Source organism: Anomalospiza imberbis, chromosome 3, assembly GCF_031753505.1.
Source record: "Anomalospiza imberbis isolate Cuckoo-Finch-1a 21T00152 chromosome 3, ASM3175350v1, whole genome shotgun sequence".
Taxonomy (NCBI): Eukaryota; Metazoa; Chordata; class Aves; order Passeriformes; family Viduidae; genus Anomalospiza; species Anomalospiza imberbis.
The window spans coordinates 98,127,525-98,141,318 of NC_089683.1; the positions used below are offsets into that span (position 1 = coordinate 98,127,525).

General features: G+C 50.2%; 1 protein-coding gene and 1 long non-coding RNA gene across 2 annotated transcripts in view; one reads left to right on the plus strand and one right to left on the minus strand.

The window, feature by feature from the left end:
- Positions 1-1,023: 1,023 nt before the first annotated feature.
- ITPKB (inositol-trisphosphate 3-kinase B) overlaps positions 1,024-13,794 on the minus strand; it is a 66,956-nt gene continuing 54,185 nt past the window's right edge. Inside the window, exons 5-8 of the mRNA XM_068185938.1 lie at positions 12,565-12,769; positions 7,424-7,525; positions 5,937-6,008; positions 1,024-3,392 (exon numbers count right to left, since the gene is read on the minus strand). Coding sequence (XP_068042039.1) covers positions 3,177-3,392; positions 5,937-6,008; positions 7,424-7,525; positions 12,565-12,769 — 595 coding nt within the window. The 3' untranslated portion in view covers positions 1,024-3,176. The remainder of the gene's footprint in view (positions 3,393-5,936; positions 6,009-7,423; positions 7,526-12,564; positions 12,770-13,794) is intronic.
- On the plus strand, positions 5,251-6,009 carry LOC137471532 (uncharacterized). Its single transcript, XR_010997684.1, has 2 exons — positions 5,251-5,803; positions 5,910-6,009. It is a non-coding gene; the product is annotated as an uncharacterized lncRNA (long non-coding RNA).

Below are 13,794 nucleotides of genomic sequence, written 5' to 3' on the forward strand. Positions count from 1 at the left end.
GAGGTTTTCACAGAACAGGGTTCTTCACCCTCTGGTTTTGTGTTTGGGTGGGTGGGTAAGTTTTGGACGCTTTTGCTTTCCTCTGAAGGTAAGAAGAGGAGTCACAGACCAGAGAGACTCCAAAATCTGGACCTATAACTAAATCAGGGACTGTCAGTTCTGCTGGAGTGAGCTCAGCAGCCAGACAGGAAACGTGTTTGCTTTCCCACAGCCCAGGAGAGACCACTGGTGCACAGGCAGCAGCCTCACATCCAGTGTTCTGCCAGCTCTGCCTCTGACCAAGAGGTTTCTAGTCTTCAAATTCCACACTGCAGGGTTTCTTTTGCAGTTTTTGTTTTAGAGGACCCATGGTGAGCCAAGTCTGGTTCCCAGGCCAGGCTGCTCCTGAGGGTCTGGGCACTAAATCTGGCTTTGGTCACATCTGTGCCAGAACAGCTCCTGCTGTCCTGTGCTTGCACAACCGACCAGGAGGGAATGGAGCTGCCTTCAGGCTCTACAGCCTGAATCCTCCTTGACTGCAGAAACAATCTGGGGTTTTTTGTGGCCTTTGGTCCAAAGTGCTCACTCTGGCCCTGACCACAGCACAGCTGAGAGGGAGAGGAGCTGGGGGAGTGTTTGGCTGTGCCAAGCAGAAACAGCTCTGATTCTCCCGGGTGCTTTGGTATTCTCCAGTGCAGAAATCACAGGGTGGCACTCAGAAACTGCTCAGTGGGAGCCAAAAACATTTAAAAAAATTGGAGCTGCCTTCAGTGGCCTTCCCTGCAGAAGGGGGATGGAGAAATTCAGGCCTCTCTGGGGGTAGCTGCCGCTGAGCCTGAGCCTCCCACAGCCCCAGTTCTGCTCTCCCCCTGCCCTGCTCCCTGCAGAGTCAGTTCCTGTTTGTCAGGATCTGTTCCCAGCGCAGGGTCCTCCCCTACTCTTGGTTTTATGCAGCACTGCTGGAGCCTGATTCCCCTGCAGCCATGGACATGAAAGGCTGTTCCAAGGCTGCCACAGGTCAGACACTGACTGCACACCAGGGGAATGCTTCCCATATGCCTTTATTTGCAATGTTACAGGACTTTTTTACAGGCACTATGCGTTGGTGTTCCAGACCGGTTTGGATTTTTTTTTTTCTGTATTACCCATGACCGAGAAGTGTGGTGGGAGCAGGGAAAATCCCTTACAGCAACCATTCCAGCCTCCAGGAAAGCATAAGACATCTGAGAGCAACAATCTGCTTCTTCTGAAGCCACAAAGCGAGGGATCTGGTTTATAAACAGGCTTAAAAACATAACGTACATATATAAGAGCAACTCGAAGCTAAAGTACAGCGGTAAGTGGTACATAGCTACGCAGTATCTGTTCACACCCTTTCTCCAAAGCTGGAGAAGGCATGGCTTAAAAACTAAAAACACAGTTAAAAAAAAAGATTCCATGCATTACATTTTAGTGTTTTGTGCAATTAAAATGGGATGAAAATAAATATAACTTAAAAAAAACCCCAACCTTTTCCATGACACTAATGGAACAGAGGCATAGTCTATAAGGCACTTCCACGTGGGCTAGTCTAGAAAGCCTGGCAAAGAGCTAAAACAGTGCAACCATTTACAATGACATCTGATGAGAAAAAACACCTGTCTCATGAGCTATGAACTGAGAAAAACCTTAGGAAACTTCCGTCTGTGGGAAAGAGGCTTGGCTGCAGATGGCTTGGTGGCCAGCTCCTCCTCCTTATTGCTGCAAGGGAGGTCTCCCACATCAAGGGTGCTGGACCCACCAAACTATGGCAGAGGGGCTCTGGAGCCCTGCTCCTGAGGAGTGAGACAGGACAGTGGGTTTGGGGATGGATAGCGCAGGTGAGGGACTCGTGGCTGCCAAGCTCCTGCACCACCTCCTGCGCTGCACGTTCCTCGACGCGAGGCCTCCCGCAGCCTCCCCTCCCCGCCAGCCTCTCCAGGGATGACCTTTAGCGCACCAGCCCTGCCATCGCTCGCTTCAAATGTTCCAGGAAGTTAAAAAATAGCCTCCACCCTAAACAGGGAACTGGGTGTTTTCACAGGAGCGGGAGCACAGGGGCCGTCACACGGCTCCAAGCAGGCTGGGGAGCAGCGCAGCCACAGGCAGCTCTGTGGAAAAAGGGAAAGGCATGGGGATGCCTGACCTCAGCTCTGCTTTGCCAAAGGTGTTTAACCCGGGTGCTGCCTTGCTGCCATGACCCTTCACCTGATGCAGATGCAAATTATGGACATGCTCCAGGTAGGAGGGTCGCCCTGGGCTAGGTGTGAGCATTGGTGGCATTATACATGTGCTCAGCTGCTGACAAAAAAGACTGATCAACCTGGATGGCTACTTTAGGTCTCATAGTAGTCCTTTATAAGCTATTTTTCCCAGCTAGGAAGGACTGGAGACCCCAGCTAAGGTAGGCTGGAAGCAGTTCCTAGTGGGGGAGCTGGGGCTCTAGAGAGGAGCCCAGAGTTTTGCTCACCAGGGCACCCAGCATGGGGGATGTGGGTGGGAAGCACCTGGCCTGTGCCTGACTACATGGCTTTGCAGCAGGAGGGAAACCTTTGCCCTCCAGTGCCACTCAAAAATAACTGAGCAACCTCTACAAGATGTCTTGAACACAAATTAAACCCCAAATCTGCCCTTCTAGCAGCTCTGAAGGACTTGGCACAGCCAGCTCCCTGGGCTGAAAGGTGCTGGCAGAGACAACTAAAGGGCTCCCACTACAGTATCCTTCACCATCTCCACACCTCACTCACACTCTCTGACTGCCAGAAGGTCCTGGGCACGGTCACTGAGTGTTTTCAGGATGATCCTGGTGCAGGAAGAGGCTCCTTCCTCTGCCAGCCCTCTTGACATCAGGCTGAGCAAGACACAAAAGCACGATAGGCAAAGCATGCACTTGCCTAAGCAACCCCACCGGGCTGCCCCGGGCCACCTGCTCCCACTGACTCTGCAAAGCCAAGGTTTCAAGTTCAGCTTTTGTTGTGGCAGGTTAGCTCTCTATTTACAAGGAGGGGTGGGGGGGGGGAACAACGAAGACAACCTAAAAACCACAACAAAAACACATTAAATAGGGAGAGTATAGCTTTCAAATGGGGAGGGTGAGGGCTGGAAAGTGTCTTGTAGTGCAGTTCAGAAGAGTCAGTCGGGGGCAGGTGGGGGGTAGTGGCAGAGTCGGATGCATGGCTTTAATGCAAGTCTTCGCTCTGGGACAACTCTGTCAGGATCTGAATGAGGTTGTCCAGCCCCCAGAGGTAGCCATCCTCTCTGTTCCCTTCCACCCAGGGCACGTTGTGCTGGAGAACTTGTCCCTCTGGCAGTGGGGTGGTTTTCCCAAAGTCAATCATCCAGACTTTGGCTTGTTCCTGCTTGTCGTGAATGAAGAGGAGAGAGCTCCCAATTACCTGTGGAGAAGTGAGACCAATTAGTGGTGCTCCTGTTGCTCATTTTCAGCCCTCTTTGGGGCTTTCAGATGCCTTATCTTAGGCTTCATTTCCAAGAGATGCTGCTGAAATTTTGCATGAGGAAAAGAAAGCTCTGGGTGCCACTGGTCATGTTTGCACATGCAAATGGGGCATTTGGACAAGCTGATTTACTCATACAAATCCCAGGTCTTGGCAGAAGGAGACGATCAGAAAAACATGGGCATGAAAGATAAAGATGTCATTTTGGAAAATGAGCTAAGGTTCCTTAGCAAGGAGTGAGAGGAATTGTCTCAGCCTTCAGATGGGGATTTTTTCAAGGCTGGTTCTTTGTGATGAGCCTGTGTTCTTCGCACTCATCAGTCCTGCAGACACCACTGCAGGGATAGGGACACTCCAAGTACAAGTAACTTGCAACCTGCTGTCTCCTGCCTCAAACAGCATCCAATTACACCCAGACTGCCCCTAGAATATACTCCTGGCACTCACAGCACTCTGGGGGTGCAAGGTACAGAGCTGCATGCTTGTGAATTTCCTCCCTGAGTTCACTCGGCTGCATCTGCTTTGAAGGACTTTTTCATATCCTGAACGGCCTTTGGGAAAATCCTGCAGCAAGTAGTGGCCTGGGCAAGACCAGGGAAGCCAACAGGTGGATTTGAGCTCTGACAGCAGGAGTCTTAAGGCCTGTTGCAGTGGGATGAGACCCCACAAGCCCACAGACAGAGCAGAGAGATACTCAGCAGCTCTGTTGTGGCTTCCCAGTGCTTAGGAAAGGTGTATCAGTATCAAGCCAGTCACCATCATGCTCTTCTGCTTAATCTCTTCCTCCAGTCAGAAGATTTTAGCAGGGGCTTCTACAGAAAAGCACCAATGGGTGCATTTCAGAGCTGTCCCAAATGAAAACTGCTTTCCAAATTCTCTCTGACATGAGTGAATTGGTGAATTACGAATTCACTTGCCCCTGTGTCACAAACAGAGACCTTGGTGACCGGAGTGCAAGAGCTGTAGCAGAGGTGATGCAGAGCACTGAGAGCCATGAGTGCCCCATATGATGTGTAGGTACATGGAAGAGAATCCAGCTGGTGTCAGCCCTCCAGACTAGCAGCACTAAATGTTACTGGGGACTCCCACGTCTGTGCTATCAGCAGGGCTTAGCCTGAGGTTTGCCTTTAGACAAGGGTTTTAACAGGATGCATGTACTGTTTGCAAAAGCTGTTACGAATTTACATTTTTCAGGAGACTTTTTCCTCCAGTGTTTTGGGAAAACATCCAAGGTCCAGAGATGCATATTATTTCCAAGACATGCTTATCTTTAGCTCTCCTTCTGCTAACCTCTTATAGTCCTCTCTTGGCCAGGACAGAGCATTCTAATTTTAAGGAAAAGCCTTTTGATGACATTCTTCATTTGTGTGTCCTGGACTGCCCAGTTCCCCTGCAACTTCTTGGAGAAACCCTGCTCAGCAAGGGCCCCACAGAGGGACACAGAGCTTGGCAGACCTTCTCCTGTGCTTCATCTCAAAGAGGGATGGAAAGTCAAGGCTGCTGCTTTTTAATTTTTAAGGAGTGGAAACTCCTTTCAAACCCTATTTGAAAGGCTGCTTTGTTTCTGTGTTTTCAAATGAAACCCTGGCACTCGGTTTCAGGGAGAATTTTGTTTCCTGTGTTGAACTGCCCTGAAACCCTCAGTTTTGACATTTCCTTTCCAACTGCCTTCCAAGCGCTGCCACCAGGAGGCATAGCCCCATCTGCCTTTGGCTCCTGGCAGGAGCTTCCATGTCTGGCTGGGGCTGAGGTGGCTCATGTGCCTCTGGATGAGGGACAGTGGGCTGTGGCTCTGAGCCCTGGGAGTCAAAGGTTCCTATGAGGCTCTTTATTCCCACACATCACATGACAAGGACACGCACTCTCATGTTTTGTTAAGTAGATGCAATAGCAAAATTATTGCATTAAACTGTGGAGCATTTCAGTTCCTGAAATGGCCAAAAAAGATAGTGTTCCCTCCTTGTTTTCCCATCAGCACTGAGTCTTCACTACAGAAAATACTGGTATCATGGACACTCATTTCTGTATGAAATTCCTTCAAAAGGCAGAGTTCATACTGTGGTGCCCCAGCCAGCTCAGGAAAGGCATGTTTGGGGTATCTGCAATTTATGGCTGTGTTGAAGCCTTGTTTGATCATGTGGAGCAACTGTCAGCCAAATGATACCTGACATGCATTCAAATAGACATTTCTCCTGAGAAAACCCCAGTGCTTTTACACTAGGGAATTTTCCCTGTCATAAACAGCCTGAGTTCCTCCTAGATCACTTTTAATCTGTTTGAACATTGGCTTTCAGTAGATTTGAGCCCATGTCAGATGCACAAACATTGTATGCTATCATCTATATTTGCACGTAAGTATTACACACACATATGAAAATAAGGATATAAGAATAAAACAGCCCCTGACTTTGACTTCTCTCCTTGGACAAGCTGGGATTAAACACTTTGCTTCTCCAGGCAGATCTATCTAAACAGCAGTATTACCTCATGGCACTTGAAGAACGGGGATGTCTCCAGGGTAGCGCGGATACCCTTCAACCGGTTAAGGTAACTGTTCTGGAATAACAAAAAAAAAAAACAAAACAACAAATCCAAGCCATTAGTTTTGCAGGAAACCTACATAAAAACCACAGCATTGGGGCAGACAGGAAAGTCACCCCCATGCCCAGCATCCTCCCACAGACCTTTCTTTTTGGAGAGTGTCCCCTCTTTTTTATGATCCACTTTTCCTTTTGGCTTCTACAGCACCCTGTGAGCTCCTGTGGCTTTCAAAACTTAGTGAAAGCATCTGCTTTTGCTGAACTGGTGCTTTCTGCAGAGTACCCCTGCTGCATCCATGCTGGGAACACCTAATTCGGCAGCTGCTACGTTTTCCTCTCCCCTGCACTCTCTTAACAGATCAACTCTTCACTTCATCTGTCTTTTTAGCACTCAGTCAGTCACAGATCATGAGACACTCCTGCAACTCCATTATCAGCACTTTTGCAAAGCTGGTCTCGTAGGTGGAAGGGCTTTCACAATGGTCAGCACATAGGTCAAGACCCACAAGCCTGTTTGAGCATCCCTGCAAATTGCTGGGGAAGGCATTAAACATTCTCAGGGGGCTCCACTGATTTTGAGGTTTATATAGAAGAATCAAGCACAGGAACACACACACAGCAAGTATCTGGGCACTGTAACACAGTTGCAAGGGGAGATGGGGATCGCTGTATAAAAATACAGCGTCCAAGGAGCCCCATCCAGAGCCACAGCATGATGTGTGCTCCAAGTTCTTTGGGGATAAAATGCAGCCAGGCAACTTCATCTTCAGATCCAGGAAAATCCCTGGGTAACTCTTGTGAAAGCAAGCATGCCAGTTTGAAGGAGTCAGTGCCAAGGGCCACTCCAGCTGAAGCCTTGCATTTGGAGTCTTTATACAGTGCAGCTTAAAATGGGAGTGCTTTGTCAAATAGGTTATTTGACACAGTTGGTGTAAATTGTTTACAGCCAGATCTCTTATTCTCCTGGCAACTTAGGGAAACTTGGAAAATGCTGCCTGTGGCTTGCCTATGTGAAGTGTGCCTGGCACAGGATCAGTCTTCTGCAAGACCGGGCATAGGCAGCCCCCGTGCCAGGATGGGAGCCCCCACCACTCATACTGGGGTACAGAGAGGGCTTGGGGTGACCACCAGCCCAGGGATGAGGGACAGAACATAGCTGTGACTCCTCAGTGGGTTTTGGGGGCCAATCCTGGAGATCCTCAGCAGATTCAGACTCGGGTCAAGCAGTGCTGCTGCAGCCAAGTCCCCTCCCAGCTCTCCATTGCTTTCCCCTCACCCTGCACCAGGATGGTGTTTCTCTTCAACAGTTTCTCATGCTTTTTAACAAACATTGCTCAGGCTTCAGCCCTGCAGGCCAGGGACCTGATGAGCTGAGGCCATGCTCCACAGAAATGCCCTTTCCAGGCAGTGCCCGCAACATCCCCCACTCACCAAAACATTCCTGTTTCCTCTGGTGAACTCACGGAAGGCCTCCATGACTTGTTCCTTTGTTCGTGTCTTCTTGAAGTCCCGGTTCACAGTGCCATCCTCCTTCTTGAAAAGAACGGACAGGGGTGAATTGGATGGGGAGGAAGGGAGCTGGGGCAGGAGTAGTGTTTCTGCAGCCATGCATGTTGCCAAGTAGGATGTGACCAGCGTTTTTGGCAGTTGAAGGATCTGTCTGTGGAGCAGGGGTGAGCAGAGGCAGCAGGTCTCTGCTTGCACATCCCAAGTTATCCCACAGCCCCCATGCATTGATGTCTACTGCAAATGGAACTCTCCATCATCAAATACTTGCCAAGGTGACTGGTAATGTGGACAAACTCTCTTCACAGACCTGGTGCTTGCTGTTAACAGAGGTTGGAGACTACCTGTTTCTGGGGTTTCTGTACCCAAATGGCTTCCCATGGCTGCTGTGACTGAGAATGGCACTTACACCAGCCCTGGAGCCTGTCTCCCTGGACTGTCTCTCTGGCTTGGGGAGGACAGCAGAGCATGATCACAATGGGACAGAACTGAGTGTGCATGGAAACATCTCAGGAGCAGGAACAAAACCGCTCCATGAGAAATCCTCTGTGGACCATTGCAGCACGGAGCAAGCCCATGGCTGTCTGGCCTCACTGGTGCTTTGATAGTCCATGGATCACAAAGCCTTCAAGGCAGCAGCCTGGCACTGAGATGCAGCGAGCAGCCTTGTGCTCTCCTCTCCCTTTTCCCCAGAGGCACATCCGTCCTTGGCCTGCCATGGCCTGGCTTGTCCACTGCAAGGACAACACTCAGCCCCGGCCCAGAGGCTCCTGTCTGAACCTCTGGGCAGCTTTGTAGGTCTCTCCCCATTTCCCTGGTCCTTTTGGGGCTCTGATTTTTACATCAACTCATTTCATTGTCCAGAGGGGCCGTGGGACAGGCAGGCAGATCTCACTTCCTGGATACAGGGGCTATTTTAAACCACACTTGCTTGTGCTCACAGCTTCATTGCAGGGCTTCATCCCACTACTCCAGACAGCTCGTTTGCACACAATACAGCAATGGGACAGGGGCCAAAAGACATCCTGTGGGCTGGGGAAGATGAAGGATGAAGAAGCAGAGCAGAGGCTGGGGGAGGAAGAAGGCACAATGAAATCACCTGCCCTGGAGGTTAGAGACCTGTCCAGGGAAGTGCCCCAGCACAGAGCAATGTGCATCCCCCTGGAGAGGGGCTTGCTATGGGCATGGTGGCCCAGCCTGGGGGAAGGTTGAGTGCCCAAGGTGAGCCTGCCACCAAACCAGCACCTGAAGTGCAGTATGGGATGAATCACACTGCACACTTCAGCTTCCAGCTTGTGTTTTGTGTAAGCATTAACAAAGGCGGTAACAAAAGCAATGTACAAAAGAAAAACTCCAGGAAAATCTTTGTTTGTACCAATTGCAACGACTGCACCCAGCTTCAAATCACCCTGGACTCAGCCTGACCATTGTGCTGCCACAGGGTCCAAAAGCAATACTCAGGGCTGGCAGAGTGTGTATGGGTCAGGGACAACCTTTTCACTGGAGACTCCGTGCTGCTGATAGCCCATGCAGAGCTGGGATCTCTGCTCTCAGCTGTGACCTTGCTGAGGATGCTCTGGTGGCACATGTGTGATGTACAGGGGAAGGTCACTTTGCTGCTATATGTCCCTCACGTAAGCCCTGACGTGGCAGTTCAGAAATGAACCCACCCGCTCCCAGGGGGACGATCGAGATCAACCTGGAGAAGGGCCACAGCATTAATTTCACGTGTAAAGAGCACAACTTTCCACAAAGCATCCAAGAAAGGAGATGGACTTCTAAGTGCTCCTAAAAATAAATGAAAATCACAGATGGCCTTTCCGATAAGGCAATCTCAGCTTCAGGAAAGCCAAGCAGCCTATCGCTAGTGCTGCTCCCAGCATTACCCGCCTCCTGCAGTTTCCTTGCCCAGCCAGAGGTTGCTGCCACGAGGCTGACAACTGCCACGACATTCACAGGTGTCCAAGCCCCGAGGGGGCTGCCTTCCACGCAGAAGAAATGTGAGGGGGGCTGATAAGGACTGTCACAACCTCCGCCCCACCAGCGATTCCAGCTTGCGCCGGCAGCGCTGGCGCAGGGCTCGGCTCAGCCAGATCTCCCTCCAGCACTGCCTCTGGCCTTGGATGGGGCTTGGAGCTGACTGGCTTGGCAAAGTTAGGTGGAGGCTTTCTGGGCTGGCTTTGGGACCCTGCAAACATTCCAGCCCTGGGGAATGCCACCCCACCATGGCCTTGCTGCAGGCAATGGTGAGTAACACTCAGACCAGAGCAGCAGCTTGGGAGTGTCACCTCTTACAATGAGACCAGCAAGTTTCAACCGGGCCACCAGGGATCACTTGTGTTACTTTCAGCATGGAAATTTTATTAATAGCTACTGTTTCCAACAGATTCTAGCTATTCCAGAAAGTCAGATGGATGTCATTATCTCCTTTTGCAAAGGAAAATTTCCATTTTAAAGAGGAAGAACTGGATCCTCAAGGCCACCTGGGAAAGGGAGAGCTCAGTCAGGAAAGGGTTGCTATCCTCATGCCCAACCCTGAGCTGCCTGTTTGCCTAATCTCACTGTGCTATTCAAAAGGCTTCCACTGCTCCTCTCCTTCCTATGACCCCTTCCCACACATCCAGGGTCAAATCCTGTCCTTCCCTTGCACTTCTCAGAACTCTCCTCTAGCAGCCCCCATCCATGAGCAAGGGGCAGGGCAGATTCACCGCTGCTCTTCACAGGGAAGCATCCACAGCAAGAAATAAAACATGGGAAGACAGTCACGGCAGCAAAGGCACTTTCCCTAACACAGAAACTCAATCCCAGAAATAGAGAGAACAACAGGGATACAGCACAGCATGACCAGCCCTGTTGGAAAAAAAGCAAGCCATGAAACAGCATGAACTGCTAATGCTTTAGCTTAGGGGGAAAATAACCCAGAAGCTGAGGGATTTAAGGAGAATTACAGTAATTAGAGCCTTGATCAAATTAGTCAGCCCCCTAGCAGCAGCAGGAATACTGCTGGAGGCCAGAACTTCTCAACATTTTTCAATTAAAGGGCTGCTTCACATCTTTGAAAAAAAATCCACTGCTCAGATCAGGCAGCAACTCGTTTATGGTTGGCTAAACAGAGGTGCAAATCTCATAATTCCTTTATGGCCTTTATTTCCCTCCACAATATTTTTTGGCCTCCCTGGGGATATGATTTGTTTGGGTTTTTTTTTTTTTTTTTACATTTTTTAATTTCAAGTGCTTAGTATATAACCTGCCCCCTAAACATGCCCAGACTGAGAAGCACCACTGGAGGCCAAGGATCTATCATGCTGGACTATAAATAGACAGATATTTCTGATTACAACAAGAAAGCAAGAAGAAGAAGCAGTGCATGGGAGCTTTAGTCCCAACTGGTCCCCCTTTTTTATACAGCCTCAGTTTTATAAAAAGCAAAACAGCAGCAATGGAAACTAGGCATGGGGTTGTCCCAAGCTGGAGCAGCTCACAGGGCATCCACAGCAGGAAAGGGTCTTTGGGAGACCTGCGGAGATCAGGGAAGAGCTGCATGAGCAGGAAAGTGCCCTGACCCAATGTAGGCACTGCAGGAAGCTGCTGTGGGGAGCACGGACCATCAGCATCCTAGGCGGAGACATGGGATGGGCAGGGGTGCCTTGCATTGTCTGCCAGGAAACTTTTGAAGGGGCTCAGCCCAAGAGCTGCTCCTGGGGCTTCTGAGAGTGTTTGAGTTAGAGGTAAATGCACTGTATCCTGCTGGCCATGAAACAGCTGAATGAAGCAGGTGCAACATGCACAGAGCAAGAGACATCTCCCTTCTGTGGGTGACTAGAAGTAGCAGCTCTGAGTGACCCACTCCTGCTGACCTTTTAAACCCATGGTCTAACATCTGCATTTGTTTGCTGGTGAGGTGAAGGGAAACACTACCAGTGCAGTCTACAAAATCTGGTGTGAGGGCTTTATCAGAGAACAGCTTAATTTGTTTTAATTCTATCATTTTGACACCACTATCTTCAGGCAGGAGGTTAGACTACAGAGACCCAAATAGGCACTCTGGGACAATTCTGCCCAACTCAGAGAGCAGAAAAATAATCTGTGATCAAGAGAAAGAAACTCCTCCAATCAACACACATGCAGACACTGAGTCATCGTTTCCACAAAGAGCAAGTGGCTGCTCTGAGCTACTGCCTGGGCCCTCAGCAGCTACCCAAGCCTGAATTACTGCAAACACAACTTGACAGAGCTCCCCATGGCTGCCAAGCCAACACCATGCCCAGGCATGCGATGAAACGCTTGGCTCAAGTGTGATATTACCTTTAATTCACACTGGCTGGCTATCAAAAGGCATAGGCCATTGCTAGTGCTCATGCAAGCAGTATCACTAATACTCTGCGGTTACAGACCTAACTGTTCAAGTGCCATCCCAGACACCTTTCTCGCCTCCTTGGAGAAAATCTCCTGGACTGGCTCATCTACTGGGGACACAGAAGCACGCCAGCTGGTGTCTCCAGAAATGCGAGTGCTGCTCTGAGCAACAGCAGTCAGCAGGTTACATGTGCATGCACGTGCTGACAGAAAGTGCAGCTGTGTGTGTTTGTCCCATTTCATAAGGCTCAGCTGCTGAATCTTTCTGGACAGGCTTGTAAACACATCCTCCTTACTGACTGTGGCTAAGCTCACAGCTCCAACCACAGATGGGCACACGTTCAAGCTGGGATTTGGATTAATGGCTCAGCCCAGTGGCAGAGCAGAAATGAAAGCAAACAACTAATTTGAGTCTTCAAGTTGGAGGATGGCACTTTGTAATTTGCAGGGAGGGAGAAATCAAACAAACAGCTGATGTAATGACATTATGTCTAAAACCATCCTCAGCATGCCCTGAGCTCAGCTGCATTCTCAGAGGAGCAGCAGTGCCCCGGGTGAGGTGCCTGTGTGGTGGTTTGGCTGCAGGAGCCAGGGATATCCAGATGTGACCTGCTCTCACCACCAGCCTGCTGCATGTGTACCTCTGTGAATTTGGCTAGCGAGCACTCCCAGCAGCTGATCCCCTGCTCTGCACAGCTGGCCAGACTCACCTTTATGCCCTCGATCCTGAAGCCCAGTGTGGCAGTGGAGCTGATGGTCTCCCTCCACTGCATGTAGCGGGGCTTGGTCACTGCCCGCAGCACGTTCTCCTCCTCAGTGGGGGCATCGGGGTCCACCTCAATCATCTTCTGGTACATGTCCTTCCTCAGGCTCGGCTTCTTCCGGGCCTTTATCAGCTCCTCCTCCAGGTATGTTCTGCAGGGAGTGAGGGGGTGTATGAGCAGGGCTACCACACAAAGTGCCATATACCCACAGAGAGCCCTCGCCCCAGAAATCTGGCTGATGCAGGATAGCTGATCCCCAAGAAGTAGTACAGCATAGGAAATAATGGAGCAAGCCTCATTGCAGCTGAATTGATCCTGATTTAATTATCACTCCATCATCAACATCGGTATCTTTTCAGTTCATCAAGGAACCACAACCAGTCTGGCAATAAAAAGGAATGCTATTTCTCACAGGTGCTCATGGCCTTGCTGCTGCCACTCCAGCAGCCTCCTCGTGCCATCCCTTGTCCTGGGGGGCCCATACTCCAAAATTCAGGAAACCTGAGCTCTCACCTGAGCTAAACATGGCTTTCAAGATATGCCCAGGAAAACTGTGCACATGCTCTGGGAGCCAGCTGAATTGAAGGCAAGAGGGGTGTTACTGTGTCCCATCCTTCAGCATCAGCTGCTGCTCCCTTTGAGGGTCAGCCAAAGCTGCTCCCATGCCTCTCCTGTGCTCTTCCATCCCCACTCTGTGCACCATAAGGGCTCTGCCTCACCAGATGCTAAACTGGATGTTTTCACACAGGGCTGTTCCACTGATGGTGATGATTTTGCCCAGTATAGGTCTGCTTCAAGTGGACTTCCTAGCAAAAGCTTTCTCTACAAGATGAAGCAGAGGAAGGGATGCAACCTTGGCAAGATGCTTACCAGCACCCCAGGTCCACAGGGTGCAGCCAGGATGGGGGAATGGGGAAAGCAGGATGGAAGGTGCCGAGGAGTGTGCAAAGACCTTGGTTTTATCCATACTTCAGAGAAGCACCCCTCTGTGCCAGAGCACAGTAGTGGAAAAGTTCTGCATTCTGGCATGCATAAAACCATCATCCACAAAGTAATACTTCCGGCAGCAATAATAAACCACCATGGAATTCCTCTCACAGTTCCCAAATCAGCCCTGGCTCATGCTGGAAAGTGTCCGGGCTCTCCTCAAACAACCCACCAAGTTGGGTGAGATGT